The following is a 24,052-nucleotide window of genomic DNA, read 5'->3' on the forward strand; positions in this document are numbered from 1 at the left end:
TCACCACCCATCTTCAAAAGGACCCAAAGACAGTTGGAATCACTACTGAACACATTATACAGGAAGGGGCAGCAGACAAACGAAAGTAAATAGATGGCAAAATTCTTAAGCCACTCCCAGAGTATGCTCAAGAATGGCTCGTATGAACGTGGACATCATTAGCTAATGCTGGAATGAAAAGATGAACGAGGAAAACTATAATGCTCAGGAAAAATAACTCACTTAAATGTTCATTCCTATAATGGCTGTTTGGTTGAAGTCCAGGACTGCGGGGTAGACTTCAAATCAAGCCAAGTTAACAGAATGGGTCACAAACACAGGCAGAAAAATGTGCAATGTTTGCTCGTGTTTGCTCTGGTTGTAACAGCTCTATTCCTTCACAGAGGCAAAAATCATACACACCAATTAAAATCTCTGTGCTATGAAAGTGTTTATGTATCTGCTTCCCCTATAAGACAAGTTTCTTGAGGGCTGAAAACCTTTTTTATTTCTGCATGCCCTGTGTTTAACTTAACCCCAGACACATAATCCTTGCTCCAGTAAAGTAAGTGTTGGACCCAGGGCTGGCTGGGGATATGAGCTCAGTGTTACAGTGCATGCTTAGCCTGTGCCAAGCTTTGGGTTCAATCCCCAGCACCAAAAACGAAAGTGTTGAACCTACTGGCAAAGTCAAAATTAATTTTGAAATATCTCCAAAGAAGAAAAAAAGGCAACTGGTGTAGGCTATAGCCTTCAGCACTGGGAAATTCCACACCACCTCAAGCTGTTGTTTGTAGAGTGTTCTACGCAGCTGCCTGTGCTGTAAATTCAATCATGACCTTACTGTTTAATTAGAGAGGCTAAAATCAAAGGTAGAAATGTATAGTGCAGCCAGCACAGTGCTGAGGGAGGTAAATCTGCAAGAAGTTCAATCAAATTTGTAATATGTGATCATGTGATTCTTCACTCATTAAATTGCCAAACACACACACACACATATTAGGTGATAAAACTTTCTGGCACAGGGCAGACATGACAATAGGGACCTATCATCTGCTGCAGACATACAGGTAATGCATACAATGTGTCCTTCCTATCCAAGGTCTTATAAACTCTAACCCTTGAGCAATTTCCCTAACACCTTATCAGAACTAAGAGACATATAACCTTAAAAGCCAAATACCCAGGAGTTCATCTCAAAGTTGTTAGTTTTCCCTCCTATTCACCATCTGGGGCAGGTGTAAAGCAGGCCAGGGTTGCCTGCAGGTGTTCAAATTCTAGCTCCACCTCCTCCCTGCAGCAAGTATACCTTAACGTCTGTGTGCCTCAGCTACCTCATGAAGAGGGTGGTAATAAAATGATCCACATATTTCAAAGGTATTCTTAGGATTAAATGAGTTCATGCATGGGAAGCACTTAGCCTGACACCTAATTAATCTTTCCGGAGTACCTACTACTGCTGTGCATTATCCCACCCACCACCACCCTATTCATCACTTCTCTGCTCCCTCCTGACACCGCAGCAGTGCTCGGAGGCCGAAGGAACAGCTGAGAATAAGCTGAGATTCATGGTGAAGATCATCTGTCCTCTTCAACATGCACACAAAGAGCCACCATCACCAAATTACTCTTTGTCATCCTGTCCATCTTGCCTCCATATACAGACGTTGAAAGTTGTAGTTTCTGGATGCGGAATGGACACAGATTATATTTCTCTCTTTTTAATTTGAAGTGTAAAATCTACATAGCCTGGAAAAGCTAAGTATGTCTGTGAGCACAGAGTTGCTTATAAGAGTCTTGTAAATACTGCTCCTTCTAGTCAATCTCAAAGGACCACAGTGACAGAGATCCTGCAAGAAACTATTCTCCAAATGTGTGCTTACTAGCTGGGAATATAGCTCAGTTGGGGGAGTGCTTGCCTTGCACACATAAGGCCCTGGGTTCAATGTGCTTACTAGCAAGAGTTTGGGAAGAGAAGCCATCTCTATATGAAGATTTTAGGACCTGCTACCCCTAGAAATAGTGGAAAGAGGGAAACGATTTGTTAGGAAATAAACTAGAAAAGGGAACTGAGGATGAATGAGCACACAGCCAACTATTGTGACAGGAACAGAAAAAATCCCTCTTAGCAGGCCGCATGATAAGGTCACTCTCTCAACCAGCATGTGAAATAGGATGCACTTGAGTCTGGCCTTGATCTCTCAACTAGGAGCTCACGGTCATCAGGTCATCACGGAATGAAAAAGAACGTGGGGCGGGGGAAGAGGAGGAGAATCCTTTGTCCTAGATGACCTCTAAGATGCCTTCAGTTTAAGAAGCTAACAATCCTGATCTAGTGAAAGCAGGTGGTCAGCCAGCCAGGCCTTGGGGGGAACTTCCACAAGTAGCACTTGAGTGACAATCATTCAAGCCATGATCCGCAGGGTCAGGTTTCTGAGTGGGAGAGGCCCCTCCACCAACTCATTCACAAGTTGTCCCACAGCTGGCTCCACAGGCCCCAAAAGAGCAAGTCTAGTCACCACGCAACTATCTAGCATGTTCCACAGATCTCACTTGGAGCTCTGTCTCTACAAACATTAAGCACTTCAATGAATCACAGACAGAGAGAGAGGAAGGAAGGAAGGAAGGAAAGAAGGGAGGGAGGGAGGGAAAGGAAAAGGATTAAATTTGTTACTAAAATCCATGCTTTTGGCCTAATAGGCCATCATTCAGTTTATTTTCACGGGAACACCTGTGCATAATGGACCTGCCTCCTGTTCATCACAGGACACATCTGACCCGATGTGGCTGAGAAATACCAGGCACCATCTAACTCAACTCGAGCTTCGCATGGACTCCATGGTACTAGCCTCTCATATTCAGTTCCCTTTCTTCTTACACATCCAGTATCATGCAGATGCACCCTAGCAGTGGAAGTGGTTGACACGAGAACTCTCAGTGCTGAGGGAACTTCCAGAGGTCACTCGGTTCGCTGCTTGGTTCATTACCTATAACTCTTCTGCAATATCATGTGCAAGTTGTGGCCTTCAAATGACAAGCTTCCCGATGTTCTGAGGGTATCCAAATATCATTTAGGATGAGGAAGGGGTTGTTCCTGAAAGTTTTACCAGAGCCATCATTACAAAATATAGATCCTGGGCAGCATGTAGGTAACCAGATTCTGGGGCCAGAGAATGAGAACTGTCAGTATTCTGGACACTGGGGAAAAAAAAAAAAAAACAGTAGGTCAAGCTGTACTTCCACATAAAGGAGGCAAATCTGGAAGACAGCTGTCCTGAGTTATCCAGGTAGCATCCTGGTGCCAAATGCAATGCTGTCCATTTCAGCCTAACCAATTTACAGACTCTTCTAAAACATCTCTGCACTCATACATATTTTTAAGCCAATTTTTTACTTTTTCACAGTATGTCACAATCTATTATATAATAAATATGACTCCAAATATTATTTGATTACAAAAAGATGATATTTTACTTGTGCACATTAAGATACATGTTTTATGTGTAAGATAAAAGTGTAAAGAAACTTGTCACTCACCCTGCATTCTCTGAGAGTCCTTATTCTATTTAGCTCCAGAATGAATGAAAAATCTCCCTCACAAAATTTAAGAACCTCTTTTCCTTATCGTCTAGTCCTTTCACAGTTTTATGAGAATCAATTGCTTACAACACACAAGCCTTCTCTTTCCATTCTAGGGGCTTCTTGTTCAGTGAGCTGGTCACTCTTGCTCAAAGGGCCATTCCTCTGTAAGAGCTCTCTCCTGGGTTGTAATAATCTGAGATTCATTCATTTCTTAATTGGAGTTACATTAAGTCCTTTCTGCTGACAGCACACCAACCTCCAAGCCAGGCCCTTTGATTTATCAATACAAAATACCAGACTCCTTTGGAAACTGTTCCACCCTCATCACCAGCAAGACAGTAACCATGAAGTCCAGTTAAGAGTCGACTCCATTCCAGGTCAGCCTGTGAGCAAGGAGGAAAAGTACAGACAAGAAGTGTGCAGCCAGGCGCGGTGGCGCATGCCTGTAATCCCAGAAACTCAAGAGGCTGAGGTAAGAGGATCATGAGTTCAAAGCCAGCCTCAGCAAAAGCGAGGCGCTAAGCAACTCAGTGAGACCCTGTCTCTAAATAAAATACAAAACAGGGCTGGGGATGTGGCTCAGTGGTCGAGTCCCCTGAGTTCAATCCCTGGTTCCCCCCACCCAAGAAAAGAGAAGTGATGTAAGAGGAGTTGGTGAAGCATCCTTATCCGTTGATCCATGGAGGAATCAGAGGCACAGAACTGCCTTCTCCAGAGGTGCATCTTCCCTGGCTGTCTTAAGAATGACACTATGACCTTGCAAGACCTTCTATATGGCACTGCCTAAGGTTTGCTGGTAGAAGGAAACACTAAACCACCTTTCTGGGTGCTGATTGTCAATGGATCATCTAAAACCTCTCATTATCAGTCCGGTGGCAATCAGTAAACCTGGTTCTAAGATACCACAGTGGATCAGACCACGCTGGAAAATTTGAAGTGAGGGATGGAAAGATCTATTGCATTACCCACAAGAGCTAGGACACCTCCGCCCTGTGGGTTCTGCTGCACAGCCACAACACCAACGCCGACAAAGAGCAGAGTTCCTGTGGAAACACTTACAGTGCGATTCTTTGGGTGGAAATAGGCCTCTGAAAAAAAAAAGGCCTCACCCCCAATAGCATGGAGTGATGAAGTGCCATGGAATGGCAGGTCTGGGGCCCACGGTTCAGAGTCGAAACCAAGTCAAGCATCCACTTCACACATCTGGCGACGAAGATCTGTGAGTGACCAAAGGATAAAGCCTGCTGATATAACGTGTTCTAGCATTTTCAGATCTTCCAACAGATGCCCATGGGCTAACTCATAATCCAGCATAGCTCTCCAAGCCTTTTTGAGAACTAGGAAAAGACAGCCCATGAGAATCTACATTTACACAAGAGAGGTTGATCATATTATATGCTAAGAAATGAGTTGGCTCCACCTTTCCATCCTTCTGCTTGCATTTAATTACTAGTAGAGGCTTTAAAGGACCTTTCCTTCACCTCCAGATGACTTTGGCACTCCTGTTCAGAACAGAGAGTCGAATACCTAGACCAGGCTCTGCCCCACCTGTTAGATACCTCAGGTGCTCTACTGAAGCACCTCACTGGGCTTAGGGCCTCACAGGGCCACCCAGTCAAGAGGTGGGGCAAGACTCAACTGTAACATGAATATTTGTCCCCTCCAGGGGAAAGAGGAGAATGCTTTCTCACATCTCACCTCAAGATGCCCAATTCAATCAATGACAATTCAATGACAGGGACCTAGTCAAAGGCTCTGTCCTCGTGAAGCAATTCCTTACCAGGGGTATGAACCAAAGCACTTTGCCTTTAAAAAGCACTGAGGTGTTAGTTCCGTATAAAATGACAAGTATAGGTCAAATTACAAGGGGAAAATATAAATCCCAAAAAGGAAAAGGAGTTTGTAGCACCATGAATCTGGTTAACACTAACTTTTCCTGAAGGCTGACCTTGAGCATCACCTCCTTCAAGAAGTCCTCCCTGAATGCTCAGGCACACAGTCCCCAACATCCTACGTATGTTTCTATTCCTGACCTGAATCACCCTGCAATGAAACTGCAGGTATGTGCGTCCCCACCACCACAGCACAAGCTCCTTGAGCTTTTTACCCCAGCACCAGACATGCTCTCTGGCCATAGCAGCTCTCAGTGAGTGCTGTGGATTGAAACACGGAAGTGTGTGTTGCTGTGTGCTTGTGCATGCTCAGGTCTATTTGAGGTGGTGTTTGCAGTCGCATAGAAAATGGCATATTTTTTTTTCCTATAGAACCTCCTTTATATCCCTCCCACCTTTTCTAACATTATACAACAAGTCCTTCTGCACAAATTACAAAGGCATACCGCCCTCCTCCTCTGATATTTACTGAGGATGGAGTTAAACATGAGCAGAGGCAAGAAAACCTAATCTTTCTATTGGAACCAGGCATTAAGACAAAGTGGGAGATGGATTTGGGGAGACAGGCAAGGGCCAGCCTCTAGGAATGAACAACTGCACTATGAAGTACAACAGAGATTGGGCCACTAGAAGTTCTGCAGGACTAGATCACAGCAGAAGGAGTCAACCAGCACCCATTCGAAACTCAGTTCAGAGGTAAAAAGGGAAGATGAACGCTGGAGCTCTTGCAAGGCTACTTCAGGAGTCACTTATTTTGCCAGAAGAAGGTATTTTAAGGAAAATGAGTTTACATAGCTACTGTCACTTCAAGGTCACAGTTGTACCTTAATCTAGTTCATGCCCTTCATGGGTGTCCTATTCTGAAAAAAAAAAAAAAAAAAGGCTGGCTGTCATTAATGTATTCCTGACATCTGGTACACTAGGTGATGACTTAATCTCTCCATCTTTCCTGTTTTGAAATCCAGCTCTTATGGCCCAAACAAAAGTTGCTAATGTTCTAATGTTTTATTTGGGGGGCCTGGGATTTGGCTAGTCCTTTCACCTGTCATTTACACTTACCTAAATAATCAAGGGAATAACAACCATTCTGGCATATTCACTCTATCTGAAAACGAACACTGTTCCTAAGCCTGTAGTCATGTCTGTATCTGAAATGCAAATTTAAAAAAACAATTGTAGTTGTGGATGAACAGCATGCCTTTATTCATTTAGTTTTTTTACACAGTGCTAAGGATCAAACCCAGGGCCTCACACATGCTAGGCAAGCGCTCTGCCACTGAGCTACAGCCCTAGCCCTGAAATACAAATTTTTAAAGGGAAAATGTTTTAACAAAGAGTGTCAATGATAGTGTTTGAATCCTTATTCAAATTCAAGACATAAGAACAATGAGGAATTTCTTCTAACATTATTTCCTGAATCTCTACCATGTGCATGGTACTTTGTCAAGTGCCAGGAGGGGTAGGGGAGGCTGAGGGTCCCTAGTGTTTACACAGACAGAACTTCAGGGCTGAAATAGCAATTCAGGGCCAAAGTAAGAGCAGACACCCACAAACACATTCTCATTCACCCCAGACATCTGCAACAGCAGCGCCCCAGCAAATCAATACAACCACAACTCAGGTACAGGATGTGCATGATAAGAAGGCGTGGAGGCCCAGCAGGGAGACTCAAAAACAATATATTCTCCACACAGTCAAACAGCTAACAAAGACTTCTGAACCACCCAAACCAAGGCTGTTCTAAACATCAAATACAAACACTGTTATGCCTTCCTATGCAGCCAGTGAAACTTTTGTTCTGAAAAATTAAATATGTGCAGTTCAGGAACCTCAAACTTAAAATCAACTGTGAAACATGGAGGACCCAAAACAAGTGGCTGGTCAACAGACAAAAGTAAAAATATTCAACTTCAAAATGAGTGCATCTATCAAAAAACAAACAAACAAACAAAAACTTCAGATTTTCTGTGAACTAAGTCAAAATTGTTGGTGCCCTTGATTTCTTCCAGAAATCCACATTCAAATGATGCATTTTTAAAATTAGAGTTTTCCTCCTTGAAAGCTTGACCGAACAATTCGTGCTCAACAACTATGAGATGTTCAAACTGAAGAGAAACCTCTTTTAATGCCAATTGAAAGAGGCTGTTTACCATCATTTCCCTTAATTTCAGCAATAAAAGTGTTCAGTCCAGCTTTACAAAGGGCTCCTTCAGGTCCTTTGCAACTAAATATTATACTTTTTTTTCTTGTTCGTTGGTTTGCACCAACTCAGAACCCTCTATGTCTAATGTTAGATGAACAAACCAACAGATTCCACTTCCAAGATTTTCCATGGACTAACTGGGCAACACTGTAGCTATATAGTAATTCCAGCTCCTTTTCCCATGCTCCTTACAAGATCTCTCAGAGTGGACATATGTGCAGAAATTATCCCTGAATCCCTATGATTTCAGGATAAGGAGGCTGCCTTTTCTTCCTCTGGTACCTAGACATATTCTATTGATTTGCATTCCAGAATCTTAAATAAAAAACCAAAACAGGAGGCTCAAAAATCCCTTCTAACTCTCAAATTCTATGTAAGTAAATATCTTACTGTTTCCAAAGCTAATTTCAGAAAAGGGCTGGGCCAGGACTTCATATTTAAGTGCTGAGGGTCGAGTGGTGGTGGTGATGGTGACACTGATAACATTTTCCATGGTGGTAGTATGAGTCATGGGCCGTGCTTAATGCCTTATGAAAGTCCTTGCTACATTCCCACATAGCCCAGTGACCATGCAATGCTGAGGATAAGAAAACTGAGGCTCCCAGAGGTTAAATGACCTCTGTTAAGAGGCAGAACTAATTAATAAGTTGAACCCCAATCTGGGTGACATCAAACCATCACACTATGATGCACTGATAATTATGGTTGTTGTCCAATAAATATTTCTCAAAGCTTACATTTGTGTATTATTAGTCCATAATTGTATATTCTGCATCCTAATTTATGTGGCATAGGCAAATGCTAATATGCCTTTTTACATTAAAAACAGACCAAATGGATGTTGAAGGTAAAGTCAGAAATGTTCAGGGAGAAGCCAAAATGGCATTACCCAAAGTTACTCAAAATCATGATGGCAAAATTATCAAGATTTAATTTATAAAATTATAATCAACAAAGTAAATGAATTTTCAGAAGTAAGCAAGAATCAATTTTATCTAGTTAGTTTCAATGGCTGGGGTTCTACTTCCTTTAGGATTTGGGGCACTATGTTTATTAACTCACATCTATAAACTTATAGTTTTATAAAAAATAAAAACAGTTCAGGGCTCTATTAATTCTACCACTGCAATACAAGTTACCCTAATCCCTCTGAATTATTAAATTTTCCATTGATATTTATGAGCACGTATAAGACAATATACCTTTCAGAAATTCAAAAATATGGAATAAACTTCAGACTTGTTTTCTTTCTCCATTATCATGGTACTGAAGAGGACAGAGATGAGCCAATGCCTCTGCGATGACATTTGAGGGGTACACAAGACTCCACCCTTCCCCCTCCTAAAGTGAGATGTCCTAAAGGCAACCTGCAGGGTGTCTTTCCTTGGCCACAGTGATCTTTTCAGAAGGTCTTTGTCAACATATCAGTTTCCTTGGGAGAGTAAACGCAACCAAGGCTACCATTTCTTGGGGGCTTATTTTGTGCAGGGTATGATTAATGTATGAAATCCAATTGTGGCACCAAGCCTATAAGGCAGCCAACGTTGGCACCAGAAAACTCAGAGACTAAAGGACGTGTTCACTGTTCACACTCCTATGAAGCTGGGCTGAGGCTTTGAGCTTGCCATCCCCTCTTTCTGCCACCCTCTGTTTGTTCTTCCACATGCCAAGCTTGCTTCCCCTGAGGACCTTCCGTGAGCTGTTCCCTCTGCCCGGAACGCCTTCTCTAATCTTCACACGGCTGCTTGCGTCTCAGCTGAAATGTCACCCTCTCTGTGTGTTCTCCTCTAACCACTCTAGGTAAGCAGCTGCCTTGCCTCCCTCAACCACATCAGCCTGTGTGAATTTCCCACCTAGCACCTACATACCATGTGTTATTTTCTTTTTTCATTTGTTTGCTTGCTTTGGATGGACTCCTTTCATGTGAGGACAGCAGCTCTGTGAGGGTCACAGTGCTGGGTGTGTGTTCTCTGCCCTACAGGAACACCTGGAACAGCCCAGCACCCAGCAGGTGCTCCATAAACACCTAACCGTGATGAGACAGCTTTCCTGTTGCCTGTACCACCAGCCTGCAGTCAGGCAAGGATCCTGGCCTCCAGTCCAGAGAGCTGGATTCCAGCTTCACCTCTGACTAATAGCTGCTCCATTCAGCTCAGTGTCCACCACCTTCAGGTTATTGCCAACCTTACAGTGAGGGGAAGTGGAGTTCAACAGAAGAACAGAAAACGTAGTTGGCCTGAGGGACCCAGGACTCAGATGTTAAGAGGCGCAGACAATCATCACTCATCTCATCATTCTCTCTTGGACTAACACAGTGGAGCACTACGCTGCCTATTATAGCTGCAAAAAAAGGATAAATGTTTTAAGAAAAAGTTTATAAAAAAATAAACCCTATCTAGTTTTACAGGGGGAAAGATTATATTACTAAAACAGACTAAGCCGAGGTCACTCAAACTGTCCTAGTTTTTTTTTTTTTTAACTTTTCATCTATTGCAAACCTCAAAGAACCCCTTCAAAAATAGAGGCTTTGAAAATACCTAAATAACACAACCAAATAGGTCCTAAAGTGGGTCATCATCTAGTGTATTTCAGCAGGAGCCAGAACTAGGTGAGAATGCGTTTTGTATTTTTTTTTAATGTACAACTTTATGTCTTTAAAATTTACAGCTTTTTTTGTTTACTAGTTAACTGTCTTACATAAGTAACTAAAATGAAAAATGTCCTCAAATGTAGGGGGAAATATTAGAATCAGGCCTTAAGAGTTAGAAATTAATAAAAGCTTTATTTTTTCACACCTTTTAGTGGGGAATGACTTCACCTAAGACCCTATGTCCATGTCAAGCTTCAGAGAACCCCTAATCTGGTGACACAGTTCCAAGAAATGGCCAATGTGCACATATGTGTATTTTTCTGGAAACAGCATTCATTCATTGTTTCCACCATCAATGAAAGGATCCATAGCCAGGCTCAGTAGTGCACACCTGTAATCCCAGCGGCTCAGGAGGCTGAGGCAGGAGGACCACGAGTTCAAAGCCAACCTTAGCAAAAGAGAGGTGCTAAGCAATTCAGTGAGACCCTGACTCTAAATAAAATACAAAACAGGGCTGGGGATGTGGCTCAGTGGTCAAGTGCCCCTGAGTTCAGTCCCCAGTACCTGCCTCCACCAAAAAAAGAAAGGATCCACAGCTCAGAAATACTTTGAGAAGCACTGCTTGACTGAGAATCTGCTCTCAACTTTTCTATACCACAATGAAACAAAGAAATACATATTAAAGCATCTAAGAGGCCCAAAACTTAGTACATGCATTCTGTTTAGGGAATGATGTCAACACGAGCATGACAAACAGTATCAGCAAAACAATCTCCAAAAGACAGAGGGGAAAGGCAAAATGTCCATTGTCCAATGGAACCCTAATTGAAACCACTGAACTCTGACACTGTATAGGGGCACAGCACTCAGGCTGCCCAGCCCTGTGACATCACAGACAAGAAAACCAAAGTCCAGTGTGAGGTCAGAGGCCAAGAGAGATGCAAAGATCATGCAAGTATAAGGGATACGTATGACTTACAAAGGAAAATGCAGCTTTGTGGTCTGGGTTCAGGTGCCTGAAAAATAAGGCCTAGGTCTGAAATTGGGTATCCAGGGGTGGATACAGAACATGCTCACACTGGCCCCAAATGACTTGCATTATTAAAGCAATTATGAGGTGCTCATGTTCACTATGGTTCTATCCTCTGGCAAATTTCTTCACTTCTTACCACAAGTACAAACTAAACACCTTTGGTAACCTATTAAGTATTTCTCTCCCTGTGAGGTCAATGATATGAAAAGGTAAAACATAAAATCAAAGGAGCTGTCAAGAAGGCAGCATGTGATAAAAGCACTGCTAGTGAGTCCCTTGTTAAGTGGTCTTCCTACTACAAAAGTCCCATGAGCTTCCACAATCATTGCTCTAATTTACTGGTGCTACAGAAACACACAAACGTAACAATCTCGATAAAGTAGTCTGGATAGTGCCATGATTCTCAACAAAAATTTCCTGTCTCATAAAATTCTTCAGCACAGCATTTAAACACTGTGATAGCCAATACCCTTGGGCTCATTCCTCCATCTAATTAAAATGTCTGTCCAACAAGTGATTTATAGTCTTTGTCATCACCTAGGGTGAATATATAGACTGGTGGCTACAGACACTTTGGGACTACAAAGATTTAATTACTGTGCTAGTGAGAATGGCTTCTAGCAAGAGCTTAAGCAGTGGGATTCTCAGTCTCTCTCTGACACGAGATAACCGGGAATAACTTACAACCATTCCACAGAGCAAGCAGTGCATTAGTGTAAACTAAGAAAATCCAACTGCATAGCTTGAAATGAGGACCCACTGTATTTCCTTAAGGCTGGTTCTAAGCCAAGGAAATAATACCAATATCACCATCAGGGCTGAGCAAGTCACTTGGGATACACACTAAATCGTCTCCAAACAATTTAGATTTGGGCCAACTGATTTTTTGAAAGTTACTAACTTTGATAACACATAATTCATTTTAAATGAATTAAAACCAAGCCCATTATTCCAAATGGAAGAAAGGATGTGACTGCCTAATTCAATGGAAACAGAAGGTTTTGAGATGGAAGGGCCCTTAGAGCTACTCTAGTGCAACTCCCTCATAATATAAGTCAGGGAACTGAGACCCTGATAAATGGAGGTTTGCCTTAGATCCCAGCTGATCAGTGACAAAGTCATGCCTTGAGCCCAACTCGCCCTACTCCCGTATAATATGGATAACACTTATATATTGTTGGAAGTTGCTTGCTAAACACAAAGAGGCACTGGCCTAGCTTGCATAAGGCCCTGGGCTTGATCCCCAGTACCACCAAAAAAAAAAAAAAAGAGTCTTTTTAATGAGATAATTAATAAAATACTACTTGGCAATAAAAGGTAACACCCTATATATGTACTAGTAAGCTAGCTTTCTCTAAATTTTAGGATGTGTGTGTGTGTATATATACACACACACATATACATACATATATAAATCTAAAAAATATGCCTCTGAATTATTTACAAATTAATACATATCTAAATAAATCTAAATAAGTGTATCTACATTTTCATAAATATACAAATAGATATGAAGTATGTGTGTGTGTCACATTTCCTGTGAGCCAGAGCACTAATAATGCTTGGGCTGGAGCTTTGGTTCCCACAAATTTGCAAACAAAGGCTTGAGCTATGGTGTCACAAACTCAAAACCTTGAGCACGGTAATGAGTCAAGAGGGTTGGTTTGACAATAGGGAGTGGTGGGGTCTGTAGTGAACTGGGTGGCACTAAAAGTCTTCAGTTCCAATGTTAAAAATATTTGTGCCAAATGAATACACCTGCAGGCTGTCTGTGGGCCTAAGAGCTGCCAGGATTTATTTTTTTTTTATTGTGGTGGTTCTGAACTAGGTGATCCTTCTGTTCAACATCTATGATTCTTTTATGATCCATAAAACTGTAAGTATTTGATGGTTCTAATACGGTGGAATTTGTCAAAAGTCCCGGCAGGGTACCTGTTCACAAACTTAGTTCCCTCCCAAACTTTCCAAAGATGGAAACACATCTGTGGGTCAGAGACATTTACCCTTCAACAGGGCACCTGTGATGTCTCTCTGGGGAGCATTATCAGGTCAAAAGTTCCTTTTCTTCTTTCCAGGAAAGATTTTTTCCATGGTTTAAGTAAAGTAGGCTGTGGCCGATGCTGGGGCCTTAAGAATCAGCTATCTTCCCTCTCAGGAAGATGTTCCTGATCTTCTTCCCAAACCAGCTGCTTACCTGCATCGGGGTATCTACTTCTGTTCTAGAACGTCCTGGTTGCTTTCATTTTTTTGTCCCCAATCTATCTCTCACTTGGAACTACAAGACCCTTCAGAGAATGGGCCATGTTTATTTGGTCAGCTTGACTCTCCAGGCAGGAGAGACTTGGTGGTAAATGAAGGCTCACCTAGGGATTGGCATTTCTGGTAGCTGCCCCAAGAGCCATTCCATTATACTCTGAACTCCCACATGCATCCCAGTTCTAGGTGAGGCCAATCCATTGACACGGCCATTCTTTCAGGATGGAAGGCAGGGAGGCCATGGAGATCCTGAGACAACAGGAAGGAAGAGGGTCAAACCCAAACTGGGCACCCCAGGGCGGATATGATCTTGACAATTGTTTTATAAACTAGAAAAAAGACTACAGAAAATCCAAGGTGCTTCTCTTACTCTGAGTAAATGCTACCCATCTCATAAAAACGTACAGCACTTTTACCATCACCACTAATCGCCATTCTAAACACTTGCTAGATACCCAAACTGTGCTAAGAGTTGCATAAGATAAATGATTCATGCTCCACCCACCAACCTCACTAGTTCTCCAAGGCTGAAGCACAACCTTTAAGAGGTTTTTTTCTTGCTGCACCCCAAATTTAACATTAGGATTGAAAAATCACAGGAATTTACCATATATTAGTGGTTTAAAAATCATAGACTTTGGGCAGGGGTGGGGCAGTACAAGAGATTGAACACAGGGCCACTCGACAACTGAGCCACATCCCCAGCCCTAATTTGTATTCTATTTAGAGACTGAGTCGCTTGGTGCCTCGCTTTTGCTGAGGCTGGTTTTGAACTCATGATCCTCCTGCCTCAGCCTCCCAAGCCACTGGAATTACAAGTGTGCTTTAAGAGGAAAAGGGCAGGGAATTTTTCATCCACAGAATTTTCAACCATTACCATATTCAAGGGGCATTAAAATCTGGCCCAGTCTTTCATGTACGTATTAGAATGTCTTAGGTAATTTTAAAAAGAAGTGTTGTGATGATGGTTATTCCCCAATTATTTGCAGTTATTTCTTTTTGAAAGATGAATAAACTACTTCCAGAAAGACATTCCCAGAGCACATATACCTTACTTATCCCAAAAAGCACATCAAATCTCATTCTTTTGACAAATATTTAACACCTACTGTGTACCAGACGCTGCTCATGTTGCTGGAGTTAGAACAGTGAATAACAGAGGCAGGGTCCCTGCTCTCCAGGTGTTTATACTCTACAGGAGGAAGATGTAATAAGCAAATCAATTAACAAAATGATCTCAGAGAGTGATGAGCACAGTAAAGGATGACAAGATAATAACATGGCCAGGAAGATGCTCCTGAGGGAAAACATCTAAGCTACAACCTGCATGATGAGGAGAAGCCAACCTCACTGCAGCGAAATGAAAGACACCATATAACCAATACAATTCACGTACACTGGAATAGACCTTCCTCGAGATTCTAGAATGAGTTTTTCCTCTAAGACACTGTGGGTTAGTCAGTGTTAGGACTCCTTGCAAATTGGCTCAGAAAAAAAATATATATATAATTATGAGAATGAATAATTGAACTATAAACTATAAGAGAATGAGCCATTAGATAGAGAATCTGGTAGAATACCGGTGCTATAAATTCATGCTCCTAGATCCAGAATCAAGGAACGGCTAACAATGGCTCAGGAGTAACCTGGTGGCTTTACCTGACAGGACTACAAAACAAGTGTCTTACTGAGAAATTGAGAGAAAACAGTCCTACAGGGCTGCAGAGAACAGAATGTCTTCAGGAGGGTTGAACAGGAAAACAGCCTGGGATCCCGCCAAGAAGGTGCTTCCTTCCTGAGGGGGCGCCAAGGTCTTTCCATGATGCAGCGTCCAGCTCCTCCTTGCTCCCCGCACCCCACAGCGCTCAGCATTAAGTAGGAGATGCCAATCCCCATTTGAAAAGTCAGCAAATCAAGAGCAAATACATAAAAGGAGGAAACTGTTTTAACTTAGGCAAACCTTCAGTCTTCACCAGTCCAAGAAATTATGCAAAATAAACAAGTTCTAGAAGCAGAAAAAAAAAAATCTTGACAGTGATAATTCAGAAAATGAAACTGTATCCAAAGACCAGAAACTAATTTAATAAATTTGTTTTATTGTGATGCTGGTTTTTTTACACTCCTACTCTGAAAAATGTTTTCTGCACTAAAACGATAATGCAGTCTTCAAAAGCCAGGCTTGGTTCAAATATAATTCTGCTATTTACTAGCATTTTATTTAACAGATTTTTTAAAAATCTGTTTATAGATTTTATAAAAAGAAAATGATAAATCCTTATTGTTTTCTCCTATTGCCATTTTGATGCATGATTGTCATAGTATGCACATAATTGAACAATTTGATAAGCTTTGACACATACATATAACTGTGAAATCATTATCACAACCAAACTACAGATTATATTCCCCCCCACACCGACATCGGCTGCTTATGTCTCCTCTGGAATTCATCCTGACTTCACCCCTACCCCTCATTCCCAGACAACTACTGATGAGCTTCCCATCACTACAGACTCACTTTCATTTCCCATGATAGTTGAATAAATTGAATCATACAGTATATATTCTTTTGGCAGAAGCAGGGGGAGGTCTGTCCTTTTTCAATCAGCATTAATTACTTTGAGATTTGTCCATGTTGTTACATATTATCAATAGTTCACCACTTTTTACTGATTGAAAGTATTCCAAAGTATGGATGTACCATGATTGGTTTAAATATTCATTTGTTGGTTGTCATTTAAGTGTTCAGTTTGGAGTTCTCACAAATAAAGTTGCTACGCACATTCACAGACAAGCTTTTGTATGCATGGTTTCATTTCTCTTGGTAAATACTTAGGAAGAGATAAGTCACATAGTAAGTATATATTCAATAATTTAGGAAACTGATGAACTGTTTTCCAACATGACTGTACCATCTGACATCCTAACAGCTGCATGTGAGAGGTCCAGTTGCTCCACTTCCTCATCAACACTTGTTATGTTCATTCTTGTTAATTTTAGCCTTTCTAGTGGGAGCATATTGTTATTTTTGGTTTTCATTTGCATTGCCTTAATGACTAATGATTTTAAGTATATTATCATGTGCTATTTGCCAAGAGGGTGCCTATTCAAATAGTTGATCCATATTTTCTTTTGGGGGGTGGGGCAGGACGGGTACTGGGGATTGAACTTAAGGGTACTTGATCACTGAGCCACATCCTCAGCTCTATTTTGAATTTTATTAGAGACAGGGTCTCATTGAGTTGAGTAGCTTAGCACCTTGCCATTGTTGAGGCTGGCTTTGAACTCGCATCGCAATCCTACTGTCTCAGTCTCTGGAACCACTGGGATTGTGCATGCACCACTGTAACTGTACCCTCAGCTGATCCATTTCTAAATTGGGTATTTTTCTCATTCAGTTAAGAGTTCCTTCATATAGTTATGTTAAAAGTCCTTGTCTGATTTATATCTTGCAAGTATTTTCTCTGAGTCTTTGGCTTATGATTTCAATTTCTTAAGCATCCTTTGAAAGCAATATTTTTTAATTTTGATAAAGTCCAAATTTTTGCTTTTTTAAAAGTTGGATTTGTGTTTGTGTTTGTGTGTGTGTGTGTGTGTGTGTGTGTGTGTGATTTAAAAATGTTTTTCCTGAATTAAGGTGACTAAGAGTTTCTTTTATATATATATATTTTTTTTTATTTTATTTTATTTTTTTTAGTTTTCGGCAGACACAACACCTTTGTTTTGTATGTGGTGCTGAGGATCGAACCCGGGCCACGAGCGCGGTACCGCTTGAGCCACATCCCCAGCCCGACTAAGAGTTTTAAAGTTTCTTATATGTTTTCTTACAGAAATTTGACAAATTCTTACATTTAGGAATATAATCTATTTTTAATTAACCTTTGTGAATGGTATGAGAATAAGGATCAAGGCTTGTATTTCTGTGTGTGACTATCCAGTTGTTCAAGTAATACTTATTGAAAAGATTAATATTTTCTCCACTGAACTGTCTTCTTGGCACCTTTGTCAAAAATCAACTGATCTGGGCTCAGTGGCAGAGCGTTTGCCTAGCACGTGTGAGGCACTGGGTTCAATCCTCATCACTACATAAAGATAAATGAAATAAAAAATATTAAAAAATTATTACTAAAAAAATCAACTGGTTTTATATGTGTGGATCTTATTTCTAAACCATCTTCTGTTCCACTGATTTATAAGACATTCTTTACTCCAATTCCCATTGTTTTGGTTATGATAATTGACAATAAACTAGACAGTGTAAGTCCCCTAACTTTTTTTCCCTCAAAACTATTCTTAGATCAGTATAGGTACTTCACATTTCAATATAAATTTTGGAATCAGTCTGTCAATTTCTATGACAAAACTCACTGCAATTTTAGTTGGGATTGCATTAAATCTATTGAATACTTAGAAGAATTGATTTCTTAATAATATTGAATCATACCATCCATGAATGCAGTATTTCTCTCTCCATTTATATATCTTCATCTCAGCAATGTTTTGTCCTTTCCAATGAAAAGTCTTGCACCTTTTATCAAATTTATCCAATTTCACATCTTTGATGTTCTTATAAATAGCATTTTTATTTCAGTTTTCAATTGTTCACTGATAGCCCATAGATACGAAATCAGTTTTTGTATTTCAGTTTGGATCCCGAGACCCTGCTAAACTCATTTGTTATTTCTAATAGCTCTTTTGTAGATTCCTTAGAATTTTCTACAATCATTTTTCTGCAAATAAATACAGTTTTACTTCTTCCTCTGTAATCTACATGCATTTTATTTCTTGAAATTGCTTTATTTCCTGCTGAGCAGGAACTATGTTGAACAAAAGTGGAAAGAGCAGACATCCTTGCCTTGATCCTGATCACATTCATTCTTTCACCACTAAGATGGTACCTATTGGCTTTTCACAGATGTCCTTCTTTTATCAGGTTACATAAGTTCCCTCATATTTCCAATTTGCTGAGAATTTTTATTGTGAATGGACACTGAATTGGTCAAATGTTTTCTCTGATTTATTGAGATGATCATTTTTATTCTATTAATATACACTGACTAATCTGAAAACGTTAAGTCAACCATGAAGTACTGATCACACAAATTGCACTCGATCAAGAGACACTATTCATTTACTTTAGTGTTAGATTTGATTTGGTAAAGCTTAGGAATTTTTGCATCATGTTCTTGACTAACAGTCTGTGGCTTTCTTTTTTGTAATGTCTTCATCTGTGTTGGGTTTAATGGTATTACTGGTATAAAGTCAACCTATGAAATGAGTTGGGAATAAATTATCTCCTATTTTATTAAAGTCCATATAGAGCTGATAATATTTCTTCCTTAAATGAACATAAAAGTCACTAGTAAAGCCATCTGAGAGCTGAGGTTGCATTGTGAAAGATTTTTAACTACAAATTCAATTATTTTAATAGATATAAAGCTATTCAAGTCATTTGAGGAAATTTTGGTAGTTTGCATCTTTCAAAGTATTTGTTCATTTCATCTAAATTGTGGAATTTACTGACATAAAATTATTTACAATATACCCTCATTATCCTCGATCTGCAATGATGTTTCTCTTGTTCCTAATATTGGTAATTTTTGTCCTGTCTTTTTTTTTCCTTCATCATTCTGGCTTGAGGTTTATTAATTTTATTTTTAAAAACCCAGCTCTTTGCTTCATTTTCCTATTTCCCACTTCAATGATTTCTGTTATCTTTATAATTTTCTTCTTTCCACTTATTTTGGGTTAATTTAGTCTTCTAGGTAGAAACTTAGGTCTTTGATTCAAGATCTTCTTTTCTAATTTAAGTGTTCAATGCTATGAATTTCCATTTAAGAACTCCTTTAACTGTGTCCCACCACTTCCTTGGGTTTTATATGGATTGAATAAAATGATATGTGTATGTGTGTGTGTGTGTGTGTGTGTGTGTGTGTATGTATCCATGTATATGTGTGTGTGTGTGTGTGTGTGTGTATATATATATATATATATATATATATAGAGAGAGAGAGAGAGAGAGAGAGAGAGAGAGAGAGAGTCTGTAAACAAAAATTTGGCACTAGGTATATATTGCATAAAATAGATCTAATGCTTTCTTCCCATCAAGGTTAGCAGAAATGCCAATGGACTTACACTAAAACCAATGTTAATGGTTATATTCTTGATAGTAGAAAGTACCATAAGCAAGAAAGCCTAACAATAGTCTTATAATAAAAGTATCTTCTGTTTTTATATCTTCTGTTTTACAATAAAGCTACCATTAGATCTTCTTCTTATGATGTAGGAAAAATGAAATTGCTTGGGTTTTTTTTTATAAGTTAGCAATCTGTCGTTTCACTTGTAACACACAAATTTATTGTGGAGTAAGTTCAATTATTCCACATGTAACTGTCTGAATAAACTAAATATTTCATTTTTATATGGCAAAGATAAGAATTTCTATAATTCTGACTTCAAAGAACCTTTTAAATATTTGTTTAAATATTTTTTTGAGAGAGAGAGAATCTTTTTTAATATTTATTATTTTAGTTTTCAGCAGACACAACATCTTTGTATGTGGTGCTGAGGATCGAACCAGGGCCGCACGCATGCCAGGTGAGCGTGCTACTGCTTGAGCCACATCACCAGCCCCTCAAAGAACCTTTTAACCTATAAAGGATAGTTTAAAAAGTAAGCATTCTATATATTTTCGAATATTTTTAGCAAAAATAAACAATATCTACCGTATCCTCAGTTTCAAAATACCTAGAACCCCCCCCCAAAAAAACCACTCCTCTAACTGAATATAAATGCATGACAAATTGTTGGTTTATTTAAATGCTAAACCTATCCTATCAAACATTCATGTTTCCCAAAACACCACCAACGGTTGTATTAAACATTTAAGTATAATTAGACAATTATAGAAATTAAATTTACACTTAAATCTTTATTCATCCAGTGGTATAATACCCAGCTCTGTACACCACCTAGTCAAGTGACCTGCATCTTCCCATCTTCAGTCTTATATCTTAGTCTTCATTTAGGCTACAGGTTCTCAACCTTGACTGACATTGGAATCACCTGGGAATCCTGTAAGTACTGTTGCTGGGTACCACAGCTACAGCTTCCTAGCTAGAGTCTTTAAAAGTAGGGATCTTTAGCAGGCACTATAGTACAGCCCTCAAATCCAGCTACTCAGAAGGCTAAGGCAGGAGGATCACAATAAGGAGGTCAGCTGTGAGAACCTGTCTCAGAAAATAAAAAGGGCTGAGGATGTGGCTCAGCAACAGAGTGTTTACTTAGTATGCAGAGGCCCTAATTCAATCCCCAGAATAAAGAATTGGGGAGGTGGGCGCAAAGCTCCCTGGTGATTCAAATCCTCAAACCATGAGTGAGAAGTACCAGTTTAGGCTCTCTCCAAAGAGACAAGCTTCTCATGACCTCTGGCTCATCTGTACCACCCTATCTCAGAACCTAGTTCCTATAGAACTTTGCCCAACCTAATTCCTAGTCAGACACTAATCAGTAAATCCATTCAGATTCCTATGCTCACTTCTATTTCATATCCAGAAACTCACAGGATAAAATGCATGTATTTTAGTCATTCCTTTCTAGTTCACTTCTAAATTCCACAAAGTAAGTTGGTTAAAGAAAAATGAACTCAAGGGGCTGGGGATGTGGCTCAAGCGGTGGTACACTCGCCTGGCATGCGTGCGGCCCGGGTTCGATCCTCAGCACCACATACAAACAAAGATGTTGTGTCCCCCGATAAAATAAATAAGTGTTAAAATTCTCTCTCTCTCTCCTCTCTCTCTCTCTCCCTCTCTCTTTAAAAAAAAAAAAAAGAAAAATGAACTCAATATGATTTGATGATTGTGCTTAAACAGCCATGATGGTTTTTGACCTCTGTTAAAAAAAGGTGGAGGGGAGGGCTAGGGTTGTAGCTCAGTGGTAGAGCACTTGCCTAGCATGTGTAAGGCACTAAGTTGGATCCTCAGCACCACATAAAAACAAATACATTTTAAAAAGTTGAATTCTTAAAAAAAAAAAAAGTGACAGGGGTGGGGGGGCCTCTGGGAATGTAGCTCAGTGGTGGAGTGCTAGCCTACAATGCATGAGGTCCTGGGTTAAATCCTCAGTACGTTTAAAAAAAAAAAAAAAGTGGTGGATTTTAGCCTGGAGCATTGTGGCATAAGATCCTTATCCTCAGGACACTGAGGGATAAGGATCTCAAGGCCAGCCTGGGCAACTCAGCAAGACCCTGACTCAAAATAAAAAAATAAAAAGAGCTGGGGATGTAGCTCTGGGGTACAGTGCCATTGGGTTCAATCCTCAGTGCTCCACAAAAGGAAGCAAGGACAGAAGGAAGGGAGAAGGGAGGGGAGAGGAAGAGGGGTTAGTTCCACAAGCCATCTCTAATTTTAGAGAACACATGGTGAAATTACTAATTCCCCAAAGTATAAAACAAAAAAAATCTAAATGAATCTTCATCATTATCCATCTGATTTCATCATTTATTAATTTCAAAGAGATTTCCAATACTGATTCCCATTCTGGGTTCAAAACTGACCCCTTCCACAACTTAAACCATTAAATTCCTTAGTCTTCAAACCCGGGTACTGCACTTTGCCAAACAAGACCACTTTCATCATCAAGGATAGAGTTAGCATTAAGAAGCAAAAGCATTTCTACACTGTGTAGAGTGCTCTAGAAATTTTAGTTTATTTTCAGCAGAATTTTGGCCTCATGGGAAATATGCAGAAAGCAGAGGCAAGTGAGAAGTTGCCGGGTAGCGACGTGTCAATACAAAGAAAAACCAGCAGGTGATGGCGGGGAGGCAGGGCGGTCAACAGTCTTCTAAGGAGCTCTGGTAGTCTCTTCTCAGACCCACAGCTGCAGACACTACACATTGCAGAACTCACACGTATCAGATTGAAGTTAGTTGCTAACCCATGAAAAGCTCATCTCCTTGGAAAACTGCTAAACAATAAAACTTCGCCAACATGCAAACCCAGGCAATCTGATCCCTGCCAGTGTAGCTTCTGTACCTCTGGGATGTAATGGATGTGCATGCTGAAACACGTGTGCACGTCTGCACGGCTGAACCAACATGTATCCATAAACACTATGAATAATACTCGCGAGAATGTACGGCTTTCTCCTAAGAAGCGCTTGGAGCACTTTCATATCACCCTTTTCTTTCCCTTCCTATCTACCCGTGGGCTGAGAGTTGGGATGCCTAACCCAAAGTCTGGGAGGAGGGAGGTGACCACCTTAGCCCCTTCCCAGCTTCCCGTTAGCCCAAAACCGCGGTTCTGAAAAGGGACCAGGTCCAGGCCGGCTTCCTCAAGACACACCTGCGCCCGCACACACCCACCGCGGTCGCGTCACCAGTGCCGCGGCCATCTGGGAGAGGACCAAAGTCTGGAGGGAATTCCCTCTGATGCTAAGCAATGGGGAAGCGGAACCCGGGCGATTTTTGAAAAATGTAATGGAAGAAGAGATCCAGTGGACAGAAAGAGGAGGAGTCCACGCTACTCACCCAGCCCTCGAAGGTGTCCGAGGTGCTGGCCGTGCGCAGCAACTCCTGGAATTGCAGGGTGCAGTTGGCCACAAAGTGGTCGTAACCCAGGGGTGTCTCGTGGAATACGGCCAGCTCAAGGTGGCCGCCGTCGGTGACGTTAGCGCAGAACTCCTCGTTGTACGTGGGTTTGTTGGTCTTCTGCTTGGTGCTGGTCTGGCCCACGCGTACCTGGTCCACGCTCACTGTCAGGTAGGGGTCCAGCAGCTGGTAGCCCTTCTTGAAGAGCGAGTGGCGCAGGGACCAGCGGGTTGGCTGCAGCCCCACCGCCTCGCCAATGCGGACCCTCAAATAGCCATTGAACTTCATGGTGCCGGACGACATGCCGGCGCTGCTGCCCTGGCCCCAGGGGGCCGCGCTGGCTCGCACAGGAGAGCGCGGAGACTTGGCTCAGGCCAGCCCTCGCGGCAGCCGCAGGAGTGGAGGCAGCTCCAGGGAAAAGCAGCGCCAAAGCCCCCCTCGACCGGCCATTCTGCCTCCTCCGTGGGACCTTCCCCTCCCCTCCTTCCCTCCCTCTCTGACTCCCGAGGTGGAAAGGAGGGGAGCCCGGCGCCGAGCCCTTCGCGGGCCGGGAAAGCTCGACCGTTCCTCTCGAGCGCGCGGCGCTTCCCGGAGGATCTCGTGGGACTCGCCCCTTCTCCAGGGCCGGGAAGCTCCTCTCCTGGGAGAGCGACCCGTCCGGTTCGCTCCAGCCCCAAGCGTCTCTTCCCCCGCCTCCTCTTGCCTCTCCTCCTGCCCCCGCCTCCGCGGGCTCACGCTCTCCCCCACTCGGTGAGCTTCAAACCAGGAAGCAGCTGCCGCCGCATCCCGAGCAGCAACCTCCCGCCGCCAGTCTTCAAGTTCACCGAACCCCAGCGCCGACTCCTCGCGCCTTCCGCACCCTGGGGGCGTGGTGCGCAGACCGCCACCCAGCCCGGCTGGTGGGGTGCCCCGGCGCACGCGGCGGAGGAGC

At 41.6% G+C, this 24,052-nt stretch overlaps 1 protein-coding gene across 1 annotated transcript in view; it reads right to left on the reverse strand.

Annotated features, from left to right (window-relative positions):
- Positions 1 to 23,774, reverse strand: part of Prkch (protein kinase C eta) — a 215,903-nt gene extending 192,129 nt beyond the window's left edge. Inside the window, exon 1 of the mRNA XM_026385188.2 lies at positions 23,062 to 23,774. Within this exon, the coding sequence (XP_026240973.1) occupies positions 23,062 to 23,424 (363 nt within the window). The 5' untranslated portion in view covers positions 23,425 to 23,774. The remainder of the gene's footprint in view (positions 1 to 23,061) is intronic.
- Positions 23,775 to 24,052: the final 278 nt, after the last annotated feature.

The sequence above is a fragment of the Urocitellus parryii genome, chromosome 6 (assembly GCF_045843805.1).
Source record: "Urocitellus parryii isolate mUroPar1 chromosome 6, mUroPar1.hap1, whole genome shotgun sequence".
NCBI classification, from domain to species: Eukaryota; Metazoa; Chordata; class Mammalia; order Rodentia; family Sciuridae; genus Urocitellus; species Urocitellus parryii.